This window comes from Peromyscus eremicus, chromosome 1, assembly GCF_949786415.1.
Source record: "Peromyscus eremicus chromosome 1, PerEre_H2_v1, whole genome shotgun sequence".
NCBI classification, from domain to species: Eukaryota; Metazoa; Chordata; class Mammalia; order Rodentia; family Cricetidae; genus Peromyscus; species Peromyscus eremicus.
This window is the reverse complement of record NC_081416.1, coordinates 180930295-180956584: the sequence shown is the minus strand read 5'-3', so window position 1 is coordinate 180956584 and position 26290 is coordinate 180930295. Positions and strand designations below refer to the sequence as shown.

Sequence of the window (26290 nt, the reverse complement as noted above, 5' to 3'; positions counted from 1 at the left end):
ATGCTGTCTGTGCTCCTAAACCTGATCTGTACTGGTGAGTCCTGCTGGGAATAGATGGTGTGGAATAACAGGGTGGAAAATCATCCTGGGAGGCTGAATCTGCATACAGCAGAAACACTGGGCTCCACGTTTTATATTAGTACATGAGTTCATCCTAACTAAGTAAGCTCTGATTCTAATGTACAGAGGTTCAACAGAGATAGTGATATCAGATGGCCAGGCTACTGAAAAAGAAAGAAGAGTTCATCATGAGTTTTTCTTTCCAGGCCTCTTCCTAATCCTGAGGACATTGGCACAAGCAGGTGAGTCGATCTTTAAATATTGGGATACTATCCATTGCAATAGATCGGTTTCATTCTAACAGGAGAGCAGGCATCATAGGGTGTTGGCTGGTGGCTTCTGTGAGTGACTTGTTGGTGAGCCTTCTGAATTTTAAAATTAGGACTCTGAAAACCTGTCAATCAGTTCTTTCCTAGATTGTCCCAGATACAGTTCTTGGCTGAGTCAGGCGTCAACATATATTGGATAAACTTTTAATTTCTGGTTGTTCAACACAGGGTTTCTCTGTGTTGCCCTGACTATCCTAGAATTTACTTTGTAGAAAAGTCTACCCATGAACTCAAATATTCACCTGACTCTACCTACCAAGTGGTACAATTAAAAGGCTGGAACACAGCACCTGCTAACTCATGACCAGCCTTTCTTTCAGCTTCAGGAATTCCACAGACTTTTCTGTGCTTATTGTCAGGAACTCTGTCTGCTACAGTGTTTCTGAGAAAATTTTATATACTTCATCTCTGAAGGAGAGTGTTGCTGACATTTATTGCAGAGTTTTTCTTTTTTCCACTCAGCTGGTCATCCTGGTCTCCTGTGTCCTGTAGGTATTTGCTCAGAAGTCTGACATTAGCTGTACTGGAAGACATCCATGTTCTTTTCCTCTTTTGTCAATATGATGTCAGGATCTCTCATGACAATTATATGCTCGGTGATCTTGATGATTGGATTTGAATTTGTTTCATGTCATTTGACCATCTTTAACCTGACCATTTTCAGTTTTCTTCATGTCTCAAAAGGTTATACAATATTTTCTCTAAGTAAGTTATCCTCTCCTTTTTTTCTAATCTTTGTTTTTTGGCCTTTTTGTAAATATTGTACAATTTCTTTGTGATTTTCATAGAATATTTAAATAATATTCATTCTACTCCCAAAACTCATTCTAAATGCCACCTCCATCCTCCCAAGTAAACCTCAGTGTTCCTTTACCCTTTTTTGAATTTTTATGACTTTGGATGGTTTCAATTTATTTTCATTGTGTTTTCCTTCAAGTTTTGTATTTACATGTCAGATCATGTAATGCGTGATCTAAGCTCACTTACTCTCCTATATTATAATCAAGAAAACTGTTGGAATGTTCTCTTAACTTTTTAATTTTTACATTTATTTGGTGAATTTGTGAGTGTGAGTGTGAGTGTGTGTGAATGTGTGTGTGTGTGTGTGTGTGTGTGTGTGTGTGTGTGTGTGTGTGTACATGCACTGCGGCACAAGTGTGGATGTAGAGGAAAACCTGCTGGAATCAATTTTCTCTTTTCACCATGTGCATCCTGGCAATAGTTTTCAGAGAGTCAAGATTGGCAGAAAGAGCCTTTGCCCACTTAGACATCAAGCTGGCCCATATAGTCTTCCAATTCAGTAGCTGATTATTTTGTCTGTGGGGGTGGTTCACAAAAATTTTATGTTGTTGGTGATTCATTTCAAAATTCAAAACATTTTTTACCCAGAGTTTCTTTTTTTCATAGTTAGATTGCATCTTTTTTCTTTTATAAAAGATGTTTTTCTTTGTAAATTTAATAGATGGAGAATTTCATGCATAACTATTATATGTACATCATTTCCACCCCTTGGAATGTATCCAAAGAACTTGATGTCCTATGGCATAAATGCTTGTTCAGTCATGTTCTTTGCTGCTCTATTGGCAATAGCCAGGACAAGGAAACAACCTGAATGTCCTTCAGCTGATGAGTGCATAATGAAATTTTAACACATGTACACTGTGGAATACTGTTCAAAGGTAAATAACAATGAAATTAGCATTGACAGATAGAACTAGGAAATCTCATACTGACCAAGGAAACCCAGACCCAGAAAAACAAATGGCATATTCTCTCTTTTGTCAGTGGCTGATAGCTCTAAAGCTTTATCCGTGTGTTTTACTCTCCTAACAATTGACAAGGATTTTTTTTTATTCTTCTCTCATATATTATATCCCTACCACAGTTTCTCCTACATTCATTTCATATTCCGAAAAGAGCAAGGCTCCTTGGGATATTAACAGAGCAAAGTACAAAAAGTAACAATAAGCCTAGGCACTTATGCTAGTATCAACATTGGACAAGGAAACCTTGTGAAAGGAACAGGGTCCCAAGGGTAGGTATAAGAATCAGAGACAGCACCAATTCTCAATTCTAGGAGTCCAAGAAGAACACCAAGCTACACATCCATAACATATATTCAGAGTAACTATCTTAGACCCATACAGGTTCCCTGATGAACTCTTCAGTCTCTGTAACTGAAGGCCATGAGCCCATCCTACCTGAATCCTTGGGTCATTTTCTGGTGATGCCTTTACCTCTTTGGCTCCTACAATCCTTCCTTCCCCCTCTTATTTGGGCTTCCTGAAATACTGCCTAATGTTTGGCTGTGGATCTCTGCATCTGCTGCCATCTGTTGATATATCTGATTTGATGTTGAGGTTTTTGATCCACTTAGACTTTAGTTTTGAAGGGTGATAGTTATCCAACCATTTGCATTCTTCTGCATGTAGACATCCGGTTAGACCATTTGTTGAAGATGCTTTCTTTTTTCCATTGTATATTTCTGCCTTCTTTATCAAAAATCAGGTGTTCATAGCTTTGCAGATTGACATTTTGAGTCTTCAGTTACATTCTATTGATCAACCTCTGTTTTCTTTTTCCTTTTTTTTTTTTTTTGGTTTTTTAAGTCAGTGTTTCTGTGTGTAGTTTTGGTGCCAAATTGCATACATACAGAGAAAGTGGACAGCCTTGTGTTTTTCCTGATTTTAGTGGAATTGTTTTTAATTTCATTCCTTTTAGTTTGATGTTGACTAAAGGCCTTCTGGATATTGCTTTTGTTATATTTAAATATATTCCTTGTATCCCTGATATCCCTTTATCATGAAGCTATGTTAGATTAATTTCAAAGGCTTTTTCAACATCTAATAAGAAAATTATGTGGATTTTTTTTTCAGAATTACATGGTGGGTTACATTGACAGATTTTCATATGTTGAAACACCCATACATCTCTGTGATGGAGATTACTTGATCACTGTGGATGATCTTTTTGATATGTTCTTGGATGCATTTTACTAGTATTTAATGGAATATTTTTTGCATCAATGTTCATGAGGGAGATTGGCTTGTAAATATATTTTTGTTGAATCTTGGTATGGTTTGGGTATCACGGTGACTGTGCTTTCATAAAATGAAGCAATGTTACTTCTGTTTCTAAGATTAATTTAAGGAATATTGGCATTAGCTCTTCTTAGTCTGGAAGAATTCTTCACTAGAATCTACTGACTCTGTACTACTTTCTTTGGGAAACTTTTATGGAGAACTTCTGTTTCCTTAGGGGTTATAAGACTATGTACATTATTTATCTGACCTTGATTTTACTTTGAAAAGTGGTGGCTAAGAGAAAATTATTCATTTCTTTTAGATTTATCAATTTTGTGGATTACAGGTTTTTAATGTGTGCTCTAATGATGCCTTTGTTATCTTAGATGTCTGTTGATATGTCCCACATTTCATTTCTGATTTTGTTAATTTGTATATTCTCTGCCTACCTTTTAGTTAGTTTGGATTAGGTGGTGTACCTGAAAAGTTTCCCCATCCCAGCCCCATGGACCACACAGCCACTTATAAAATAATCACTTAAACTCAGCCCATTTCTGTTCATCTTTTTGTCGCCATGTGTTCTGTGGCTTTACCTGCATGCCATTACATGCTGCTTCCCAGACTGCAGCCTGTCATCTCCTGATTCAGCTTTCCTCTTCCCAAAAATATCCTTGTCTGCTTATCCTGCCTATACTTCCTGCCTCGCTACTGGCCAATCAGCATTTAATTTATCAACCAGTTGGAGCAACACATATTCACAGCATACAGAACATCCCACAGAAAGGTGGTGTCCATTCTGTTGATTTTCTCAAAGAACAAACTCTTCATTTTACTGATTCTTTATATTATTTTCTTGGTTTCTCTTTTGTTGATTTCAACCCTCAGTTAGATTATTTCCTGCTGTCTTGGATGTGTTCGCTATTTTTTGTTCTAGATCTTTCAGGTGTGTAGTTAAGTTGCTAATATGAGATCTCTTTAATTTATATATGTAGACACTTAAAGTTATGAATTTTTCTCTTAGCACTGTTCTCATTGTGTCCATTGGTTTGGGTATGTTGTCATTCACTTTCATTGAACTGTGTAATGTTTTTCATTTCTTTCTTACTTTGGTCTTGACCCAGTTTTCATTCAGTATAGTGTTCTTAACTTTCTATGAGTTTGTAGGCTTTCTTTTGTTTCTGTTTCCTAGAATTCCAGCTATACAGGGGTTATTTAAAGTTTCTTGTATCTATAGAGACTTGTTCTGTGATTGAGAATGAGGTCAATTTTTGAAAAATAAATTTCATTAGGTGCTGAGAAGAAGGTATGTGCTTTAACATTTGGGTGAAATGTGATGTAGATTGCTATTATGTTCATTTGGGACATCATGTCTGTTAGTTCCAGTATTTCTCTGTTTACTCTCCTCCAACAAGACCACACCAAGCCCAACAAGGCCATTCCTCCTAATGGAAATTTTATGACCAGTGCTTTATTCTGAGACAATGAGGTCACGTTTATCTTCGATATTAGGGGTGATTCTTGTATGCAACAGAAGGATGGGTCCTGTTTTCACACTATTCTGCTAGTCTGGATCTTCTTATTGAGGAATTGTGTCCATTGATATTGAAAAATATTAATGACCAATGATTGTTAATTCCTGTTATTTTGGTGGTGGTAGTGGTAGTCTCCCCCCCCCCTCTTTCTCTCTGTGTGTGTATGTGTGTGTGTGTGTGTGTGTGTGTGTGTGTGTGTGTGTGTGTGTGTTGGCAAGTACATGAACATACATGTTCTTCCATTATTTGTCTTTACTAGTGTGAAGTTATTTATTTCCTGTTTTTACATGGGTGTAGTTAATATTATTGGGATGGAGATGTCTTTTAGTATTTCTGTAGGGCTGAATCTCGAGACAGATATTGTTCGAATTTCACTTTATCTTGGAATATGTTGCTTTTCCCATATATAGTGATTGAAAGTTTTGCTGGATGGTAGGTCAAGAACGGTGGTGGCATACTGAGTCTTAGGAAACTGAACCTAATGAGTTAGAGAGCTACATGTGGTGGAGTGCAGCCTATCTGTTCTTCTTGTTGTGGCCTTCACCTGATCTTCTGACTGTTCTGGCGTGTCCATGAGCAGCAGATATCTGCCCAGGTTTTGTTGGTGGTTCCTTATACTTCTGTAACTTAATTAAAAACACTCTGGGAATTATTCATCATGGGGTTTATAGGTCTCCCTTTTTTGTGTTTTCTTCTTGAGTCTCAACATTGTTCTCTGTAATGTTTTACATCTCTGAATTTAATGCTTATGCTTTTACACTTGGGTGCCAGTGCACTAATAATAATGAACTCCTCTGCCATGTAGAGAAGTTCAGTGTTGGTAAACAGACCTTTACTATTTAGTATAACTGGTGATAGTAGTCAGGTCAACTTGTTGCAACCCTGGATAGGCTGACTTTGGTGTCAGCTTCTGTAGTTCGGCTGGGTCCTTCCTGTATTTTGAGATCAGCTGCTGTTGCTGGATGTACTTCCTGGTGCTTTAAGAGGCCTGAAAACACTCTGCAATAAAGAACAGTCTCTGGCTAGGGTCTATGATGGCTGCTTGGTGGCCAGTGTTGCAAGATGTCCAGCAGAGCTGACTGGTAGTACAGCTTGGAGTCTACATAGTCATGAATACAGAGACTAGCTACTGTCTCCTTCCTCAGGAATATCTACAAGTTGGATGCAGATAAATTAACAAGTTTCATGAGCTGGCAATTATCAGTCCAAATCCATTCTAAATATAAATAAACAAGGTGCTCAGCAATACTAGACTCCCAATATTTTACATAAAAGGAGCCTTGAAATGATGGACAAACTATATATCAGCCTCTAGTTTATCACACTTAGTGTAGAAACATGAACCTGTATAACCTCTGTGAATGAAAATTTTTACAAAAGTACATGAGGGCAAATTAGTTCAAAAGACTCATTCCTCATTGTTACATTGATGCTCATTCATCATTGTTACAGATCTTCTCAATTCTGTGGTCCTGTTGGCTATCTCTCCATCATCCATGAGTTTAGGAACATTCATGATATACTTCTCATTGGAATATTGTTAGATTTCAGGAGTTGGTGCAACAAGAACTGTCATTTTCTGCTCCCTTAGTGGCATCAATTCTGATCTATCATCTCAATCACATTAACCTTTACTGCTATACTTCTGATGTAGTTTCTTTTTAAATTATAATGTTTTCATGATGAAATTTACTTCATTATTCAAAACTCAAAATTCTCAGCTAGAATATCTTAACATGAAAGATATATCATATATATGGTATGTTGGATAACACTTACAGTCTTTGTCTTAGGGTTTCTATTGCTGTGTGAAGAGACACCATGACCATGGAAATTTTAAAAAAGGAAAACATCTGATTGGGGCTGACTTACAGTTCAGAGTTTTTGTCCATTAAAATCATGGTAGAAAACCTAGCAGTGTGTAGGCAGTCAGGATGATGATGCTAGAGAAGGAGCAGAGATTTCTTCATTTTGATTCACTGGCAGAAGAAGGAGACTGTGTTTCACACTGTTAATAGCTTGAGCAAACAGACTACACAGTGTGCCTCCACAGTGACACACTTCCTTTACCAAGGCCACACCTACTCCAGTGAGGCCATACCTCCTATTAGTGATATTCTCTATGTGCCATGCAATTAAACAGAAGAATCTATGTGGATCATAACTATTCAAAAAACCACAGTCTTTCACAATCATCATTTCAAAATGACTCTATTGTGTACAACACATACAAATCTACTCAACTCATAAAAGAAATCCATGGCAGACCAAACAGTGATTGCACCAAAGCACAACTCTGTGAATCTATGGATTTACTCTGTTACTGATAGCAGTGTGGATTAGAGGTTACTCACAGAAGCAAGAGTGACTCAAACCTTACTTAAAGCACACCCCAATATGAGTGATTATCATGAAGCCAAAACCCTGGAACTCAGTGTACAACTTGCAGGCAGCCCAAAAGGTCTTAGACATAAACACTTAGAGCTCAGGTGGTCCAGTGTTTTACCTTTCTATAGAGCTGGGAATGGCCACTGATGACTCTGGAATGTTTCACCTTTCCATGACATAGAAAGTTTGTTTACTTTCTGATTCTCCTGAACATCTCAGCCTCTCACATTGATGCAGGGATGTATCAATTCAGAGAAAAGTGTTTTAAAAAGACCCCAAAGAAGGGAAAATTGGAGACTCACCTCTCAGGGATGAAGGAGCATCACTAAATATTTTCTCTGTGCATCCCTCTGCAGGATATCATGACAAGCCTTCACTCTCTGCCTGGCCAAGCCATATTGTTCCTTTGGGACAGCGTGTGGAACTTCGATGTGACTCTCACAGTGACTATTACATATTCAAGTTGTACAAAGAACATGGTAATCCTATCCCTCAGGTCGAGGGAAGACCATTCCAGAAGAAATTTGTCTTGGATCCTGTGACATCAGCACATGCAGGGACATACAGATGCCATGGTTTTCATTATCATTACCCTATTAAAATTTCAGCCAACAGTGACCCTGTGAAGATCATAATTTCAGGTTAGAGATGATGTTTTGAGTGCCTTTCATTTCCCCAAATCTCCCAACCCTGGAATTTTCAGAAACAGTGTTAGTAAGAGGTTTGGACTCATAAAGGAATATTCAACACAGAGAAATATCTAATTTTCTGGGCATAATAAAATGTAAAGGTCATGCATTTTCTCTGGTCCCTAAGGCTTCCTGTGTGTTAAATAAGTCAAGGATAAATTGGACTGGAAGATGGAACTCAGATCTTAACAAGTTGATATCAGGATGCAAGAATATCCTGAATTATTCCAGGTCTGTAGAACTACAAGGGTTGATATAACAAAATAGGGAAAAATTCAGTCGTGGACAAAACATATCATCATGAGGGAGACACCGTGTCACAAACTTTGAACATGGAGGAAGGGTCCAAGTGGCTTGGATTGCCTGAGGCTTTAGAAGCTGGGACGCAAAAATGGATATTTCCTTGGGATTTCAGTAGTTACTATCCCTGAAGAAATCTGATTTATGCCATTTGAGCTTTTCAGAATCTGATGTCCACAAACATATTTTTTTAAAAATGAAATTTGTGGTAATTTGTTATGTTAGCAATTAGAAAATAATATAGGACACATGTCAAGGGCAAATTTAGAAGCATGGACGGGATGCTCTGAGAAGAGTAAAGTCAGATGCTAATTCATCAACATGTTGGGAGGAAACAATGCTTTTGATTCTTGATCAGGAATGCTTTATAGCGATTTGAACCATGCATAGGGCTAGAAGTGTTTCCCTGATAACTATGTTCAATACTAATTCCTTCATTTTGCCAAGGATTATACTTTAACCAAAGTTGCATGAAAAGGACACATAGAGCAGCCTGGTGTGAAAATTGCCATGTTTCCTGCACTTTCCAGTCTTAGGAAAAGACAATAGGGCCTATGGAAGTAGGGTTCAAAAGACACATTCTCACAACAAGCCAGTGTGAAAATATTGTGATAATCCAAGAGCCAGATAAGGAGGAAGTGGACACAAAGATGGAGGAGTCTGTGTTCAGAGTTGAAATAGACAAAAACAAGTGCACTGGAGCACTAACAGGGAGAAAAGACCAATTGAGGGAGAACCATAGGTCTTCAAGGACAGAGATTTTGATCAGGTTCATACAATTTCTTTATTCTCACAAATATACAAGAAGCCTTTCCTTTTGGCCTTACAAACTACTCTGGTGGATTTAGGAGAGAAGGTGACACTGGAGTGTCATTCAGAGATTATGTTTGAAACCTTCATTTTGACTTCACACAAAAATGGAACAATCAAGGACTCTTTCAAGCTTTCTGCAGAACATCATCGTTGGGATTCCTAGGCCAACTTCTCAATAGCTCATGTGACACAGGACCATGCTGGAACTTACAAATGCTACGGTTCTTATAACCACTCACCATATGAGTGGTCAGACTCTAGTGACCCCATTGATATAAAGATCATAGGTAAAAGGGTGCATACACAGTTTTCATTCTCTTTGCGATACAAAAAATATTCTATACACTAAAAGCTGTGGGAGGTCTCAAGAAAATGAGTGTGGGAAATTTACATAAAGGCAACCTTGTTGAGTATTTTACTGATATAGACAATAAAAAGAAATATACAAAAAAAGACCCAGCAAAAGAGATCAGCAAATCTGGTACAAGGGAAGAAAGAGGGAAGAAAATGAACAAAAAGAGCTGTATGAGGATGTCATAATGAAGACTGTTACTTGGTATGCTAATTAAAACAAAATCAAGCGTAACTCTAATTGAACCCATTGACTTGCAAAACAATTGGAAAAATTGAAATATAGAGAAGACCAATTAGTAAAATTAATGTGATTATTGGAAGTAGAAGGGCAATAAAGAATACTAGCCTTAATATGGTTAATATTATACATCTATAATTGTATATGTAACAACAATTTTTAAAAACATTGAATGATATATAGTTCAATTTAAAAACTTAAAACAAGCATAAAATATATTATGTATGCATAGGAATATTTCATAATGTAGTTGATTGCAAGATAAATTTAATTTTGCTCATAAAAACAAATTTTAAAAGACAGATGGTATGAACCTGTGCAAATAGAGGCAGAAAATGTCATTAAGCAAAAATTGGCAAAAATATTTGAGCACAGAGTGAGGTCATAGACTAAAGATGGTAACATAGAAATAAAGAGAGAGAAGGAGAGAAAGAGAGGAGAGGAGAAATGGTAGGAATAGGGAGTATATGTATGTATAAATAGAGAGAAGGAGATGGTATGAGGCATAGAGAGATCAAAGAAATAGAAGCAGGTAGAGGGAACACTGAGAAGTGAATGAACACTGGTAACTAACTATGTGTTCTTCCTCTTTTCTTCCAGGTTTATACAAGAAACCTTCTCTGTCAGCCATGATGGGCCCTGTGGTGATGTCAGGAGAGAATGTGACCTTGTCCTGTGTCTCTGACCTTCAGTTTGACATGTTCCATCTCTCCAGGGAAGGGGTGACTCAGGGACATGGGCTGCCTACAGTGCAGAGCCACAGTGGGACACTCCAGGCCAACTTCCATCTTGGTCCTGTGGTCCAGGCAGGGAACTATAGATGCTATGGCTCTTTTAGGAACTCTTCCCATGTGTGGTCGACTCCAAGTGATGCCTTGTACCTTCCTGTCACAGGTAAGAGAACCTCATATATACCTTATACCTTGTGACTAATGAAATACTGAAACCATGTCTCGGAATCCTCCAATTTATGATAGAGAGAAAGTAGCACTGAGAGCTACAGAGAAGGACTGCTGTGAGTCCTAATGTCACTTGTGTGTGTATGTGTGTGTGTTACATTTATATATGTGTGTATGCATATGTGATGTGTATATATGTATATGTATGTATATATGCATGTGTATATATGACATGTGTACATACATATGTGAATATGCATATCTTTAGACATACACATAACAATAGTTTTCAATGAAAAGGAGGATATCAACTTAAGAGTGTTGTGGGGATATGAGGAAGCTTGGAGGAGGGGTTGCTGGGAGGGACTGGAGAGAGGAAAGGGAGGGGGAAGGGAAAGAATTGTATTTCAACTGAAAAGCTTTTGTAAAAATACATGGAATTTGGGACTTGGTAGCAGAATACAAAATAACAGACAGGGAGTCTCCCAAACACTCCTTATATGACTTTGATCCACACTGGGAGAGCTATGTGTAGAGGCAGATATGTAAATGGGTCAGGACAGACTCATTAGGGATGAGATTCGTATCAGTTTGGGCAGAGCAGAGATGGGGCAGCCCTCCTGACCTCTTGCTCACATACATCTTCCCACAGCATTCCTATGAATCAGCAAAACTTGAAATACATGGAGAGAGCCAACACATAGAAACAATCCACCAAATGTCATCCTATAACTCTACAGGCTCAGCACTAAGAGGTGGAGTGGGTGGTGGTCACTATCCAAATTTAAAAAACTTTCCTTAAGGGGAAGGCAGACAGCCTCTGATGAACGTTCTCCCTCTCCTGTCCCCTTCTTTAGTTAACTCAACAAGAAACTGCACTTCTTGCACAGAACCAGACTCCACAACCAGTGAGTAATTGATTCCTCTTCTATTGAGGACGCTTAGGAACCAAAAGCTCTGTGGCTTATTTTGTCTCAGCTCCTTCCTGACTCTGTATTTTTATCATCATCATCTCCCCACTCTGATTCTTGAACTCTTCAACATTAGAAGTTGTTTAGGAGCAGTTTGGGAAATTTAATAACTATGCATCTCTAATTTCTGTACCTGAGACCTTGGTTAGTGAAAAGAAGAGTAAATTTTACTCCCTTTTCAGGATCAATGATGGGCTCATTCTAGGTCAAATCCTCCTGGAGAGGAGGTGATGGGACATGAAGAAGGAAACAAGTGAGCAGAAGGGAAGATATTACATAAAAATACTACTTCTGACAGATTAGACTTGACTTCACTTTTTTCCCCAAAGAGAATTAAATGTTTAGTTCAAGGTGTTACAGAAGCAAAGAAGATCTAATGAGCACCGATATCAATCTCAGATTGAGCTACTGAACATATGATTTGAACCTAGTGTCCTGCAGTTTTCTGCCCCTGGAATAATGCCAATATATTCCTGGAGATGTAGACTTCTGCTAGAGCATAGTCAATTTACTAGTAGAAACTCTCCTAAAACTGACACTCATACTCCCAACAGTCACCAATAGCCTATAGCCCCTTGAATAGAGGTGGGACCTCATGTTCACCTCCACTCTCCATGATGGAATTTGGTCATGCTTGAACTTGCACCATTCTTGGGCATGCTATCTCAACCCCCTGTGATGTTCATTTTTCACCTGCCCTCAGTGTACAGAAGACAGCTTTCTTACAGTTATCCATAGCTTCTTATTGCAATCTCATCCTCCATACCTTTCACAATGATGCTGAACATTTGGAGAAGGATTTGAGATGTAAACATCTCATTTAGTACCATAGTTCTATAGCCTCTTCATCTCTACAACTTGCCCAGTTGTGGGTATCTGTATTAATCACCATCTATCCCAAATATAGATTCTCTGATGAGAGTTGTGAAATATAGTCATATCTGAGTATAATAATAATTCATTAGAAGTCTATTTAATTCTGTTTCCATTGAGCAGAATATTATTAGTGGGTTCTCCATCAAGACTCTTGTCCTAAAACAATATTTTATCAGTTATCTATTAATCGATAAATACTATGTAATCTGTCAAAATGGGGATACTGAGATATACCTCTTATATAGCTCTTCCTCCAGATAATCGCAGGTACCTGCATATTCTGATTGGCCTATTAGTTACCATGATCCTTGTCTTCCTCATCATCCTCCTTTATTCTTGTTGCTCTACCAAAAAGAGTAAGTCTCAGGAACAAGCCAGTGAATGTCATCTGAGTAGTGTGAGAAAACAAGACCAGAGAAGTAGAGGTATGTTTTCTTAATTTATAAAAAAAATACTTTGACTAAGACAGGGAAACTAAGACAAAGCTTTCTAGAAAAAATCCACAGCCCCTGCTCTTCCCCACAGTTTTCAGCCCACTGAATTCCTCAATGCATCTTCTGCATCTTTGCATCCAAAGCATGCACTAATAGATAAGTTTTAACAGGAAAGTGTGAGAAAGAGAGAAAGAAAGAAACAGAGAGAGAGAGAGAGAGAGAGAGAGAGAGAGAGAGAGAGAGAGAGAGAGAGAGATTGGGAGATTGGCGGGCAGGGAGAGAAGGAGGAACAGAAGGAGGGAGGAAGGGGAGGAGGAAGAGGGCAGAGAGTATATGCTGAAGAAAGAATTTCTAGGTACAGCGTTGTAGAAAATCTAGTTCTAATTTGCAGTGGGTGAGCAACCTTGGGTTTTACCATATCTCTCACTAGTACCTTGCATTTGAAATGAGAGTGCAGGGTACTTTGTTACATGGGTTTGATTAATTCTGTCCTCTAAAATGCAGCCATCATGGACCAAGAATCTGAAGTGAGACCAACAATGAACAGACAGGTAGGTCCTTCTGAGTCTTCTATCTTCCATATAGTCTAATATACCTTTATTCTCTGCAAGATTATGTGTACACAATATCACTTGATGTTTACCTCTTTCTAGAATCCTGAAAGAGAAGAAGTGCAGGAGGTGACATACTTAGAATTTGATCAGATGATCTTCAAACAAAAATTGACCACTCCTGATTCCCAGATTCCTAAGGAATTTTCCACAGATCCCAGTTTGTACATGGAAGTCAGGAAATGTTAAGCTGAGATGAAAGATGTTCATCCCATGAGTCTCAAAGGAAGTTCTGAGGAAGACCACAGTCCTTTCTCCAGTAAAGACCGGTAGATGCAGTGAAACAACAGCTGGAATGTGAAGACAGAGGTCTCTAACTTTGGGACCGTGCTTCATTATTCCAATATGGTTCTGAACATGGATTTCCTTTACTTACAAAGGTAATGGTCCTTGCAACCCACTCAACAGAAATCAAAATCTTGTGCTTTGTTCATGGGTCTCTATTTCATTTCACTCTGGCAGACTTCTACAACCTGACTGGCTGTAAGTTCTTGATGTACTTGAAGCTGTAACCATGTTGAGTATCTCACAATTGCAGATCAACAAGAGGCTCACTCTTTATTAGTGTATGTTACTAATATGTAATCATGTTATACAGCATAATGGGTTTCAAAACAATTTCATATATATATATATATATATATAAAATTCACACTCAGTTACCCAAACTTGTCTTTCTAACTCTGCTGCTGATATCATTCTGAAAGCCTACACTTAACATTGGTTTTTTATCTTTTGCTGTACTGTGCACCCCAAATGCTGTATGTCAAAGTCTTCTCTCACCAGAACCATCCTCATATTTCTTTAATATTTCAGTGTATACATCCCCATTACTGAAACATTTTCTAAAGTGTGATTGAAGTAAGCACCCCATTCTCTTATTTTTCAATTACCTTCCTACTGAAAAGTTAGTTCCTCAGAATTGGAACAATGCCTTTTGGAAGAGAAATAATTAAGTCACCAGAACTAAACTAAACTTCAAAAGGCTCAGGAAGATTCTGAAACATACGGAATTCACAAGGGTTCTCCCTAATTTCATATGAGTAATAACAAAAGCTGAGGAGACCCTCTACTTTATCAAGCTGCACAATATGCAGGGAGCTCCAGGGCTGCAGGTTTCCTTTATCTTCACCCACGCTAACCTTGACTTTTGTAATTACACCAAATTTTGTGTCACCCATGCTCCCATAAGTATCTCCTCATACACTGGGATGGCTAATGTCACATTGACGGCTAACTATATGTTTTAAAGTTTAAAATTGCTGTGATTTAAATAAGTAGATATCAAAATTGAATTTGCAAATGTTAAAGTCTGCTTAGTGATTATTTTTGTCATTGCCTGGTATTATGTAAATTTAACAATTCTTTTTCTGTTTCTAGAAATTAAAGCTTTCTTTGTACCAGATGACATTCTGTTTGCACATAGACAGAATATTTACTTTAGGTACTTGGCCTTTAAAAATCACCTGACTGAGGTGTCTGGGTGCTGCTTGATCTCTGGGATTCCTAGTGCAGTGTGGACCTCAATATAGTAAAAATTATCTGACCAAGTTGTAGTCTGGAAAATGGAGCTCAGGGAAGAAGGTGAAGTTGGGAGCTGTTGGGTCAGCTTTAGAGAATCTTAGCTGGCAGTGAGTAGTGTCTTACCCTGGGTCCCTAGATCCAGCCTTGCCTTGTGTAAGAAGAAGCCTTCTTCTGAAGTCATGGGCTAAAATAAAACATAGGAAGAAATAAATAAATCTCATAAATAATGCCAAAAAAGCTAAGGCAGGTGAAGGAAACTTTTCAAGTCATGAAAATGGAAATAGAAGCAGTAAAGAAAACATAAAAGGAAGGACTTTGGAAATAGAAAATCTGAGTAAGTGACCAAGAACTACAGATGCAAACATCACCAACAGAATATATGAGATAGTAGAGAGAATCACAGGCATAGAAGATATATTGGAGGGAAGAGATGAATCAGTCAAACAAAATGTTAATTCTAAAACAGTCTGAACACAAAACATCCAGGAAATCTGGGACATTATGAAAAAGCCAAACCTATGAATAAGAGGAATATAAGAAAAAGAAGAACCCCAGCTCAAATGGGCAGAAAATACATTCAACAAAACCATAGAAGAAAATTTTCCCAACCTAAAGACAAAATGCCTATGAGGAACAAGAAGCTTACAGAACACCAAACAGATAGGACCAGAAAAAAATGTCCCCACACCATATAATAATCAAAACACAAAACATGAAGTAAAAAAGACAGATTATTAAAAGCTGCAAAGGAAAAAAAAAAGCCAAGTAACATATAAAGGCAGAACTGTGAGAATTACACCTGACATTATTTTTTTATTTTGCAATACAATTCAGTTCTACCTATCAGCCACGGATTCCCTTGTTCTCCCCCCTTCCACCACCCTCACCTTCCCCCCAGTCCACCCCCCATTCCCACCTCCTCCACGGCAAAGCCTTCCCCGTGGACTGAGATCAACATGGTAGACTCAGTTCAGGTAGGCCCAGTCCCCACCTCCCAGGTCAAGCCAAGCGATCCTGCATAGGCCCCAGGTTTCAAACAGCCAACTCATGCAATGAGCACAGGACCGGGTCCCACTGCCTGGATGCCTCCCAAACAGATCAAGCCAATCAACTGTCTCACCCATTCAGAGGGCCTGTGGACATGAGTGGGGGTAGTGAAGGGCAAGGGTCTAGGGAAAGAGAGCTTGGGGGAGCGAGAGATCCCATCTGGATCAACCACAGAGAGGGAGAACAAGGAATAGGAGACCATGGTAAATGAAGACCTCATGAGAATAGGAAGAAGCAAAGTGCTAGAGAGGCCCACAGAAATCCACAAAGAAACCCTCACAACAGACTGCTGGCAATGGTCGAGATACAGCCTGAACTGACCTACTCTGGTGATGGGATGGCCAATCACCCTAATTGTCATGCTAGAAACCTCATCCAACTACTGAGGGATCTAGATGCAGAGATCCATGGCTAGGCCCTGGGTGGATCTCTGGGAGTCCAATTAGCGAGAATGAGGAGGGTTTATATGAGCGAGAATTCTTGAGACCAAGGTTAGATAAAGCACAGGGACAAATATCTAAACGAATGGAAACACGTGAACTATGAACCAATGGCTGAGGGGTCACCTGACATCTTAATGGAGCTTTAAAAGCCAGAAGGGCCTAGATTGGTGTTTTATAGACTCTAAGAGAACACAGATGCAAGCACAGAATATGATACCCAGCAAAACTTTCAAACACCACAAATGGAAAGAACAATATATTTCATTTCAAAGTCAAATGGAAACAATATCTATGCACAAATACAGACCTAGAGAAGGTACAAGCAGGAATATTTTAACTCTGGGAGGATAATTATACCCATGAAAAGAGGGGCAATAAATAAACATACACAAGCAAAACCCAGAGATGTGAAACACGCACACACACACACACAGACACACACACACACACACACACACACACACACACACACACACACACGTGTGCACACACACACACACACACACTACCAGCAACAACAACAACATAGTAATAGGAATTAAGCAGTGGTCATTAATATCTCTCAGTAGCAATGGAACTCAATTCCCCAATAAAAAGACACAAACTAACAGAATGAATATGGAAAAACAATCCATCCCTTTGCTGCATACACGGAACACACCTCTACACTAAACATAGACATTGTCTAAGTGTAAAAGGATGAAAAAGTGTTTCCAAGCAAATGGACCTAAGAAGCAAGCTGATGTAGCTATTCTAACGTCCAACAAAATACACTTCCACTGAAAATTAATTAAAAGGGATAGAGAAGGATATTTTAAACTCATTAAAGGAAAAATTCAGTAAGAAGACATTGTAATTCTTCACATCTATGCCCCAGACACAGAGGCACATACATTTGTAAAAGAAACATACCTAAAGCTTCAATCACACATTGAACCTCACACATTAATTACGGAAGACTTCAATAACTCACTCCCCCCCAATGAAAAGGTTGTCAGGACAAAACAGAAAGAGACATAATAGTGCTAACAGGCTTTATGAACCAAATGGGTCTAACAGATATCCACAGAACATTTCAACCAAACACAAAAGAATATAGCTTCTTCCCATCAAATCTTCCAAAATTAACCTTATAGTGAGTCACAAAGGAACTCTCAACAGACACAAGAAAATTTAAATAAGCCCCTGCATAATCTCAGAACACCATGAATTAAAGATGTATTTCAACAATAACAAAAAAAACAGAAAGCCTACAAACTCATGGAAACTGAATAACTGTCTGCCTAATCACAACTGAGTCAAGGAATAAATGAAGAAAGGAATTAAAGACATCCTAGAATGAATGAAAATGAATATATATACTACCCAAACTTATGAGACGCAATAAAAGCAGTGGTAAGGGGAAAGTTTTACGTGTCTTCATAAAGAAATGAGAAATATGTCATACTAGCAACATAACAAGATACCTGAAAGGTCTAGAACAAAAAAACAAGCAAACACACTCAACCCACATCTAACAGAAGGCTAATTTTCAACATATATAAAGAACCCAATAAAATAGGCATCAAAAAAGTCAAACAATCCTGTGATGATATATTGTGTATGAAATAAAGCTTTCCTGAGGTTCAGAAGGCAGAAACAGGCACTAGATTAAACACAGAAGCCAGGCAGTGGTAGCATACACCTTAAATCCTAGCACTCAGGAGGCAGAGACATGTTTGGATCTCTATGAGTTCAAAGCCACACTGGACTACATGTGATTGATTCCATCTAGGAGAGAAAGAGAGCAGGCAGTGGTGGCACATATCTTTAATCCTAGTACTTGAGAGTCAAGCCCTTAATCCCAGTTCTTGAGATCTCATGGCTTTGCTATCAGTATTTGGGAAGAGCACATGCCATTAATCCCAGCATTAGGGAAGAAATAAAATGGCTGGGCAGAGAAAGCCATATAAGGTTTGAGGATACAGGAACTAGAGCATTTTGGCTGAGGACTCAGAGAAATTCAGTCTGAGGATTCATAGGGAGAGGATGAGCTGAGGAGTTGGCAAGGTGAAAAGTGGCTGTGGCTTGTTTCCTCTGATCTTTCAGCGTTTACCTTGATATCTAGTGTTGAGTTTTTGTTATACGATCAATTAGAATTTGTGAATATAATCCGATTAAAAATGAGGTATGGATCTAAATAAAGAACTCTAAACAGAGGAACCTCAAATGGCTGAGAAGCACATACAGAAATAATCAACACCATTAGCCATTAGGAAAATTAAAATCAAAATGACATTGAGATTCCATCTTATACCTGTCAGAATGGCTAAGATCAAAAACACAAATGACAGTTTATGCTGAAAAGGATGCAGCACAAGGGGAACACCTCTCCACTGCAGGTGGAAATACAAACTTGCACAGGCACTTTGGAAGTCAATATGGGGGTTTTGCAGAAAATTGGGAACTGACCTACCTCAAGACCTAGCTATACCACTTCTGTGCATATACCCAGAGGACACTCTAACATATTACAAGGACACTTGCTCAACTATGTTCACAGCAGCATTATTCACAATGTCCAGAAAATGGAAACAACCTAGATGTCCATCAAATGAAGAATGGAAAAGAATGTATTACATTTATACAATAGAGTATTTCTCAGCTGTTAAATTAATGACACCAAGAAATTTGCTAGCAAGTGGATGGAACTAGAAAAGATCACCCTGAGTGAGGTAACCTAGACCCAGAAAGGCAAAAATGATACATACTCACTTATAAGTGGATAGTAGTCATAAAGTAAAGGAAAAGAATGCTATAATCTACAGACCTTAAGAAGCAAAGTAACAGGAGGGCTCAAGGGAGACACATAAATCTCACTATGAAGGGTAAATAAAATGGACATCATAGGTGATTGGGGGTAAAGGATATGGATATGAGTGTGTTCATGGGAAGAGAAGGGATCCAATAAAAAGAAAAGGGAGAGAAAGAGTGCTGAGAAAGACAATTGGATTCAGGAGGATCTCTGGGGTGATCCATAAAAACTTGTGCAACGGAAACTCCCAGGAATCTATGAGAGTGACATTCTATAAGACTCCTAAGAATGGGGGATTCAGAGCCTGAACCAGCCATCTCCTTAACAAGTCAAGACTTCCAGTAGAGGAACAGGGGTGCCCATTCAGCTACATAACTTCTAACCTACAATTTTCCCTGCCAACATGATGTGCTGGGGTAAAGGTGGCACAAAAATTATGGGAGTGGTCAACCCATTACTGGTGCAGCTTATGACTCATATTAAGAGAGGGAGCCCACATCCAGCATTACCTGAAAGACCAGAATGAGGAGGCTTAATAGACCAGAAGCTTAGTATAAAATTGAACATGACTGGCAAAAAAGTCAATGAAATGATTCCTAATGATATTCTGCTCTACTCATAGACTGGTACCTTAGCCGGTTGTCATCAGAGAGGCATCACCCAGCAACTGATGGAAACACATGTGGTGATATTTTATTTGTATGTTAATAAAGAAAGTTTGCCTGGAGATCAGAGGAAATAGCAAGCCATTTTAAGTAAACACAATAGCCAGGCAGTGGTAGCACATGCCCTTAATCTTATCACTTAGCAGGCAGAATCTCTGTGTGTTCAAGGCCACACTAGGGAACAGAGCCCAGCATGGTGACAGATACCTTTAATTCCAGTACCAACCATAGAGATCTGGAGGTCTGTGCAGAAAGTAACAGAGCTGTATAGGAAGAGGAAATGAGGTAGCTGGGCTAAGATAGCTAATGAGAGGGCAGAACAGCAAGGCAGTAAAAGCCTGGGTAGATAGGAAGTCATGGCATTTGGAAGCTGCAGAGTGGGTTAGGTAGGTTGGCTGGTGGATCTCACTATTTCCCTGATCTAAGGCTTTCACTCCTATATTCAGCTCCACATTTTTTATTTAATAAGGTCATTTAGAATTTGTCAACAAACAGATGCAGAGGTCCATACACAAAACATTAGGCAGATCTAAGGGAATTCTGTTGCACAAGGGAAGGAAGAATTGTGGGAGTAAGATGGGAAAAGGACACCATAAGAAAGCCCACAATATGAACTAACCTGGATTCAGAGAAGCTTGCAGAGCCTGAACTGACAACAAGAGAGCTTACATGGCACTGATCTAGGCCCTCTGCATATATGTTACAGTTCTATAACTTGATCTTTTTGTGGGACTCCTAACAATGGGAACAGGGGCTGTCTCCCATTCTGTTACCTGCTTTTGGAATCCTTTCCTCCTACTATATTGCTAATCAGGCTTAACAGAAAGGAGATACATAGGCTTGCCGTAACTTGATGTGTCATGTCTGGCTGGTATACATGGAAAACCTACCCTTTTCTGAAGAGACAGGAGAAGTGGATGGAAGAAAGAATGAAGGTTAGAGGAAGGAACAATAGAAAAGATGGAGGGGACACTCAGATTGGGCTGGAAAAAATAGTGAATGAATTTAAAAATATAAATAAGAGTATAGGTATCCTTAAATGATGACATTGTCAAGTAAGATGCAAGGGAGAAGAGAAGGGATAGAAAGAGAAAGACCCTCTACTCACCTGCTTTGTCCAGTACATTCATGGTTTTTAATACAAACAAAACTAATTTTAATCATCCAAGCAAAACTCTAACCCCCATGTTATGACTGACCCCACATATCCTCATTTTGAGAATAATTACAGAATTTTAAACTAAGAAGATATGTATTTATTTTGAGAATAATTTGGTAATATTAAATTAAGAATATTTTGCTTATAAAAAGGTTGTTTGTAGGATTGGAGAATAGCCCAGTGGGTAAAAGCACTGGATACTCTTCCATAGGATCTGGAATCAATTGCCAGCACCACATGGCAGCTCACAACCACCTGTAATTCCAACTCCAGAGAATCAAGTGCTGTCTTCTGGAGTCTACAGGTACCAGATGTCCCCACTGTATACAGACATACATTCAGGTAAAACACCCATATACAAAAAATAAAAATTGGAAACATAAGTTGGGAAGCATCTAATAAAAGGAAATAACTCATTCCAACTATATTAAAAAGATGGTTGGAGTGCAAACTTGTACAGCTACTTTTGAAATCAGTGTGGCATTTTCTCAGAAATTGGGAATCAATCTTCCTCAAAACCCAGCTACACCACTCTTGGACATATAACCAAGGAATACTCAATCATACCACAGGGATACATGCTCAACTATGTTCATAGCATTATAGGATTTGCCCTATACTAGAAAAGGGGTTTACCCTTCACTAAGGACTTAGCCTTTCACACTGGTTGTCAGCTGTGGGGATCCTTGCAAATGTTATGGGTGGCAAAGAAATTAAACTTGAAAGGCAAGAAGGAAACACAGTTCAGCATGACTTAGTTGTCCCCACTGGTACAAACTTCTGGAGTCTGACACCAAGCAGTTTGTTTCAAGTACATTCAAACACAGTACACTTTGAGGGAAAAATCCTGATATAATACAATCCCTAGTGCAAAAGGAAGTATAATGGCATCGAATGTCAGAACATGGTTTCTTCCTAAGATAGACTGTAGAGATAGGCTACCTGTGTTAGTTTAAGGGCCTTGGGTAGACTCTTGTGTGTTCTCTATCACACAAATAGCTTAGCAGTCATTTGGGCTATTAGCCAACTCTGGTCCTGGTTCTTGGAGCAGGAGAAAGTACCTGGCTGTGCAGATAATGTAAGGGACACAAAGACTATTAAGTTTCTGCAGTCTTCATTTTGGGAGCTTGATATAGCCTGGTCTTTCAGAGAAAACAGTGATTATATAGACTATTAGCTGCTTCTGGACCTTCTTGTAGGAGATTGATAGGATCGGAGCCTTCAGACAACACAGATCACCAAGGTATTAATCACATTTAATTCCCATATATCCAGGAAAAATTCAGGCTATACATCTGTTTTTTTAAAAGACAAGCATGGATGGTTAACGTTCCTGGCTTCCCTAGTGATCAGTGGACACAAATATTTTGTTTTCCCAACATGTATTCATAATTAAAACTTAAATAGGAAGTTTACAAGAAAATGGATGCAAATGAGAATCATAGTTTATCATAAGAGCAAGTTTCAGAAAGATAAATACCACATATTTCACTGTGTGGAATAAAAATTAAAAATTATATTTCTATATTTTTAATTTTTATTAATTTTTAGATTAGCTAACAAAGTACAGAGTTTCTTTATGGCATATTTACACATATATGTTATACTGTGTGTGTTTTTGTGTGTCTGTGTGTGTGTGAAAGAGAGAGATAGAGATGCAGAAAGAGAGAACTAATGCCGTCTCTTACAATGATCCATGAGACTTGTAGTGACAGATGTGACAGAAGAAGAGGAGAATAAAAGGGGTGGAGAATAAAGGATGGTGGGTAAGAAGTGCATGTAGCAGGAAAGCAGAAGAGAGAACCAACTAGAAGTAGAAAGGAAACCAGCAGGAGTAGGGGTGGTGGTGATATAAAGTCTTCCAAGAAAAACTGAAACATTTCTCAGACACATCAGCCAAAGAGTTCTAAAACAATATGTAGACACAAACAGCAATCTTGGGACATCTACAACGACCCCTCCAGCTTCAGGGACTATCACAAAAGAAGGCTTTGAAATGAGCATAAGAGTTAGAAGATGGGAAGGAGTACAGTGAGAGTCTGGTCTCTGAATATGACAAGGCGATACTGCAAATGAACTCACAGCAATTGGGATTACCTAGTGGATCAACAAACATAAATATGCAACTGTATCCATGGTGTGCTGATGAATAAATTCCTTCAGGTATATTCTCAAGAGAGGTGTAGCACTTGTTTCTAAATATTTTAGGCAATTGTAAATGGCAATATTATATTGGTATATCTGCTAGTGTGAATTTAATTTAAAATATCAACTTGTCAGAATACAGAATAATTTCTAGAGTCTAAGAGTTATATAAATCATAGAGAGTTTGCATATGAGCATGTCTGGGAGGAAATTTTCCTGTTTAGATTAACTGATGTCAAGAGACCTGCACAACATTTAGAGAGTGGCATCATTTCCTAAGGTAGTCCTTAAATCTTTAAGAGTGAAGTAAACAGTTCAGTATAAGGAAACACTCCTTGATCTGATTTTTAATTGTGGGTCCAAATTGACCAACTGTCTCTTGAGTGACAGTCCCTGGGATTCACCCAGAGTGATGGAACTGTAAGTGAAACAAACCTTTTCTCCTTTAAAAATAAAAATAAAGATAAAAATGTTTACAGACAAGTGTTAGAATGAGCATCTAAATTCCTAGAATTGGGCAGGATTAAAGAGAATTAACTCAAGTTTGAGGCTAGTATCTGCTCCATGACTGAATTCTGGTATAACCTAGGCTAAATATAAGGAGAAAAGAGAGACAGGAATTTGAGCAACATTAGACATTTTTAGGGAAATCCTCCTTTCATGTTGGAAATATAAACAGAAGGATTCTTTGTTTCTTCTGCAATTCCCCACAAGACCAACTAAGTATTTCAAAGAGGAAATGCTTATTTTGCATGTGAAGTAACAAATTTAGAAATGTGTGGTCAATAACTGAGACCTCACACCTCCTGTGGGTCCTACTATCTCACAAGTATCTGTTGTTTTGAAGGCATACAGACAGGATGCTAACTGGGCTGCAGCTATATCAGCATTTGAACCCACAAAAAAAAAACACCTTCCTGTGTCCCCATTGAGTCCTTAATGAAAGTGAGTCACCAAGAAAAAAAGGACTCCCACAAAAGCTAGACTATCTCTTAACAGGAATACTAACTTATTTTAGTGCAGGCAAGGATAGTCTAATCTCCTTAGCATTCTGCTAAGGTAACTGTAATTGTGTCTGGAACTGTGAAGCTTGGTTGCCTCTCTTCAACCCATGGCATACTGTCTTGGTTGCATGATGAATGAAAATTCTGGAGAGGAGACTGAGGGACTGAAAACTCCATGGAAATCCTCAAGACTGTGCTTACTTTAAAAAGAAAAATATGTTGTGAATATACAGAAAAACATATGATATTTAGAGCTATTTAAAAGAATATAATAGGCAGACAGAATGACAAGCAGAGGTAAATAGATAATGGGTAGAAGAAAGATGTGCCAAAATAGATGATTGAAAGATAGATTAATAAATCACAAATACATAAATAATTGACTGACAGATCATCTGATTGATAGAATGAAGAGGAGAGAAAAAAGATGATGGATAGTTAATAGGTATAAATGTATTTAGATAGACAATAGATAGATATTAAATTATAGATAGATAGATGATAGATAGATAGATAGATAATAGATAAAGAGATAGATGATAAATGAATAGATAGATAGATAGGTACATACATACATACATACATACATACATACATACATACATACATACATAGAAAAAACACAAAGATGACTAGATACATGATAGATAAATGATAGATTTATAGATGATAGATAGATAATAGGTGCTAGAAAAATAGATACAAACATGATTACAGGTCAGAGTGACATACATAATGGATATACCCAAACTTATGGTCAGATCATTAAGTACATAAATAAAATATTGTAGAGGTATAATACAAGGAAATTAACAGCAACACCAGAAAGCTCTAGAACAAAAACGAGAAATCACACCCAGCACAGAGTTCCTCTGCGAAGAACACACCAGAAATTTGTCATCGCCACATCCACAAAAGTTGACATCAGCAAAGTTAAAATCCCCAAACACCTGACTGAGGCTTACTTCAAGAAGAAGCAACTGTGCAAGCCCAGACACCAGGAGGGGGAGATCTTCAACACTGAAAAGGAGAAATACGAGATCACAGAGCAGCGAAAGGCTGATCAGAAAGCTGTGGACTCGCAGATTTTGCCAAAGATCAAAGCTGTTCCTCAGCTCCACGGCTACCTGCGATCTCAGTTCTCTCTGACGAATGAGATGTATCCTCACAAACTGGTTTTCTAAATTGCTAACAACCTAATTAAACAACTTCATGTTTCTTTGAAAAAAAAGAAATAAACAAACTCATGGTTGAATTTAATACAATACAAACAAAATAAATACAAAGAAACAATAAAACAATTTTAGTCATCAGGAAAATTCAATAAGATTCACAAACCCTTATCCAACTTAACTAAACCATAGGAAGAATATCTAAATTAAGAAATAAGACACAAGATCCCAGCTGGATCAACAACAGAGAGGGAGAACAAGGAATAGGAGACCATGGTAAATGAAGACCACATGAGAATAGGAAGAAGCAAAGTGCTAGAGAGGCCCACAAAAATCCACAAAGATATCCCCACAACAGACTGCTGGCAATGGTCGAGAGACAGTCCGAACTGACCTACTCTGGTGATGGGATGGCCAAACACCGTAATTGTCGTGCTAGAAACCCCATTCAAATACTGAGGGATCTGGATGCAGATATCCATGGCTAGGCCCCGGGTGGATCTCTGGGAGTCCAATTAGCGAGAATGAGGAGGGTTTATATGAGCGAGAATTGTTGAGACCAAGTTTGGATAAAGCACAGGGACAAATAGCCAAACGAATGGAAACACATGAACTATGAACCAATGGCTGAGGGGTCACCAACGGGATCAGGCCCTCTGAGTGGGTGAGACAGTTGATTGGCTTGATCTGTTTGGGAGGCATCCAGGCAGTGGGACCGGGTCCTGTGCTCATTGCATGAGTCGGCTGTTTGAAACCTGGGGCCTATGCAGGGTTGCTTGGCTCGGCCTGGGAGGAGGGGCCTGGACCTGCCTGGACTGAG

The 26290-nt window shown here is 38.5% G+C and overlaps 1 protein-coding gene across 1 annotated transcript; it reads left to right on the top strand.

Moving 5' to 3' along the window:
• LOC131902666 (killer cell immunoglobulin-like receptor 3DL1) lies at positions 1-25482 on the top strand. Its single transcript, XM_059253684.1, is given in 8 exon segments — positions 1-34; positions 7689-7974; positions 9117-9421; positions 10327-10620; positions 12730-12828; positions 13411-13457; positions 13560-13691; positions 25090-25482. Coding segments are annotated over 8 exon segments (1590 nt in total).
• The last annotated feature ends 808 nt before the right edge of the window (positions 25483-26290 follow it).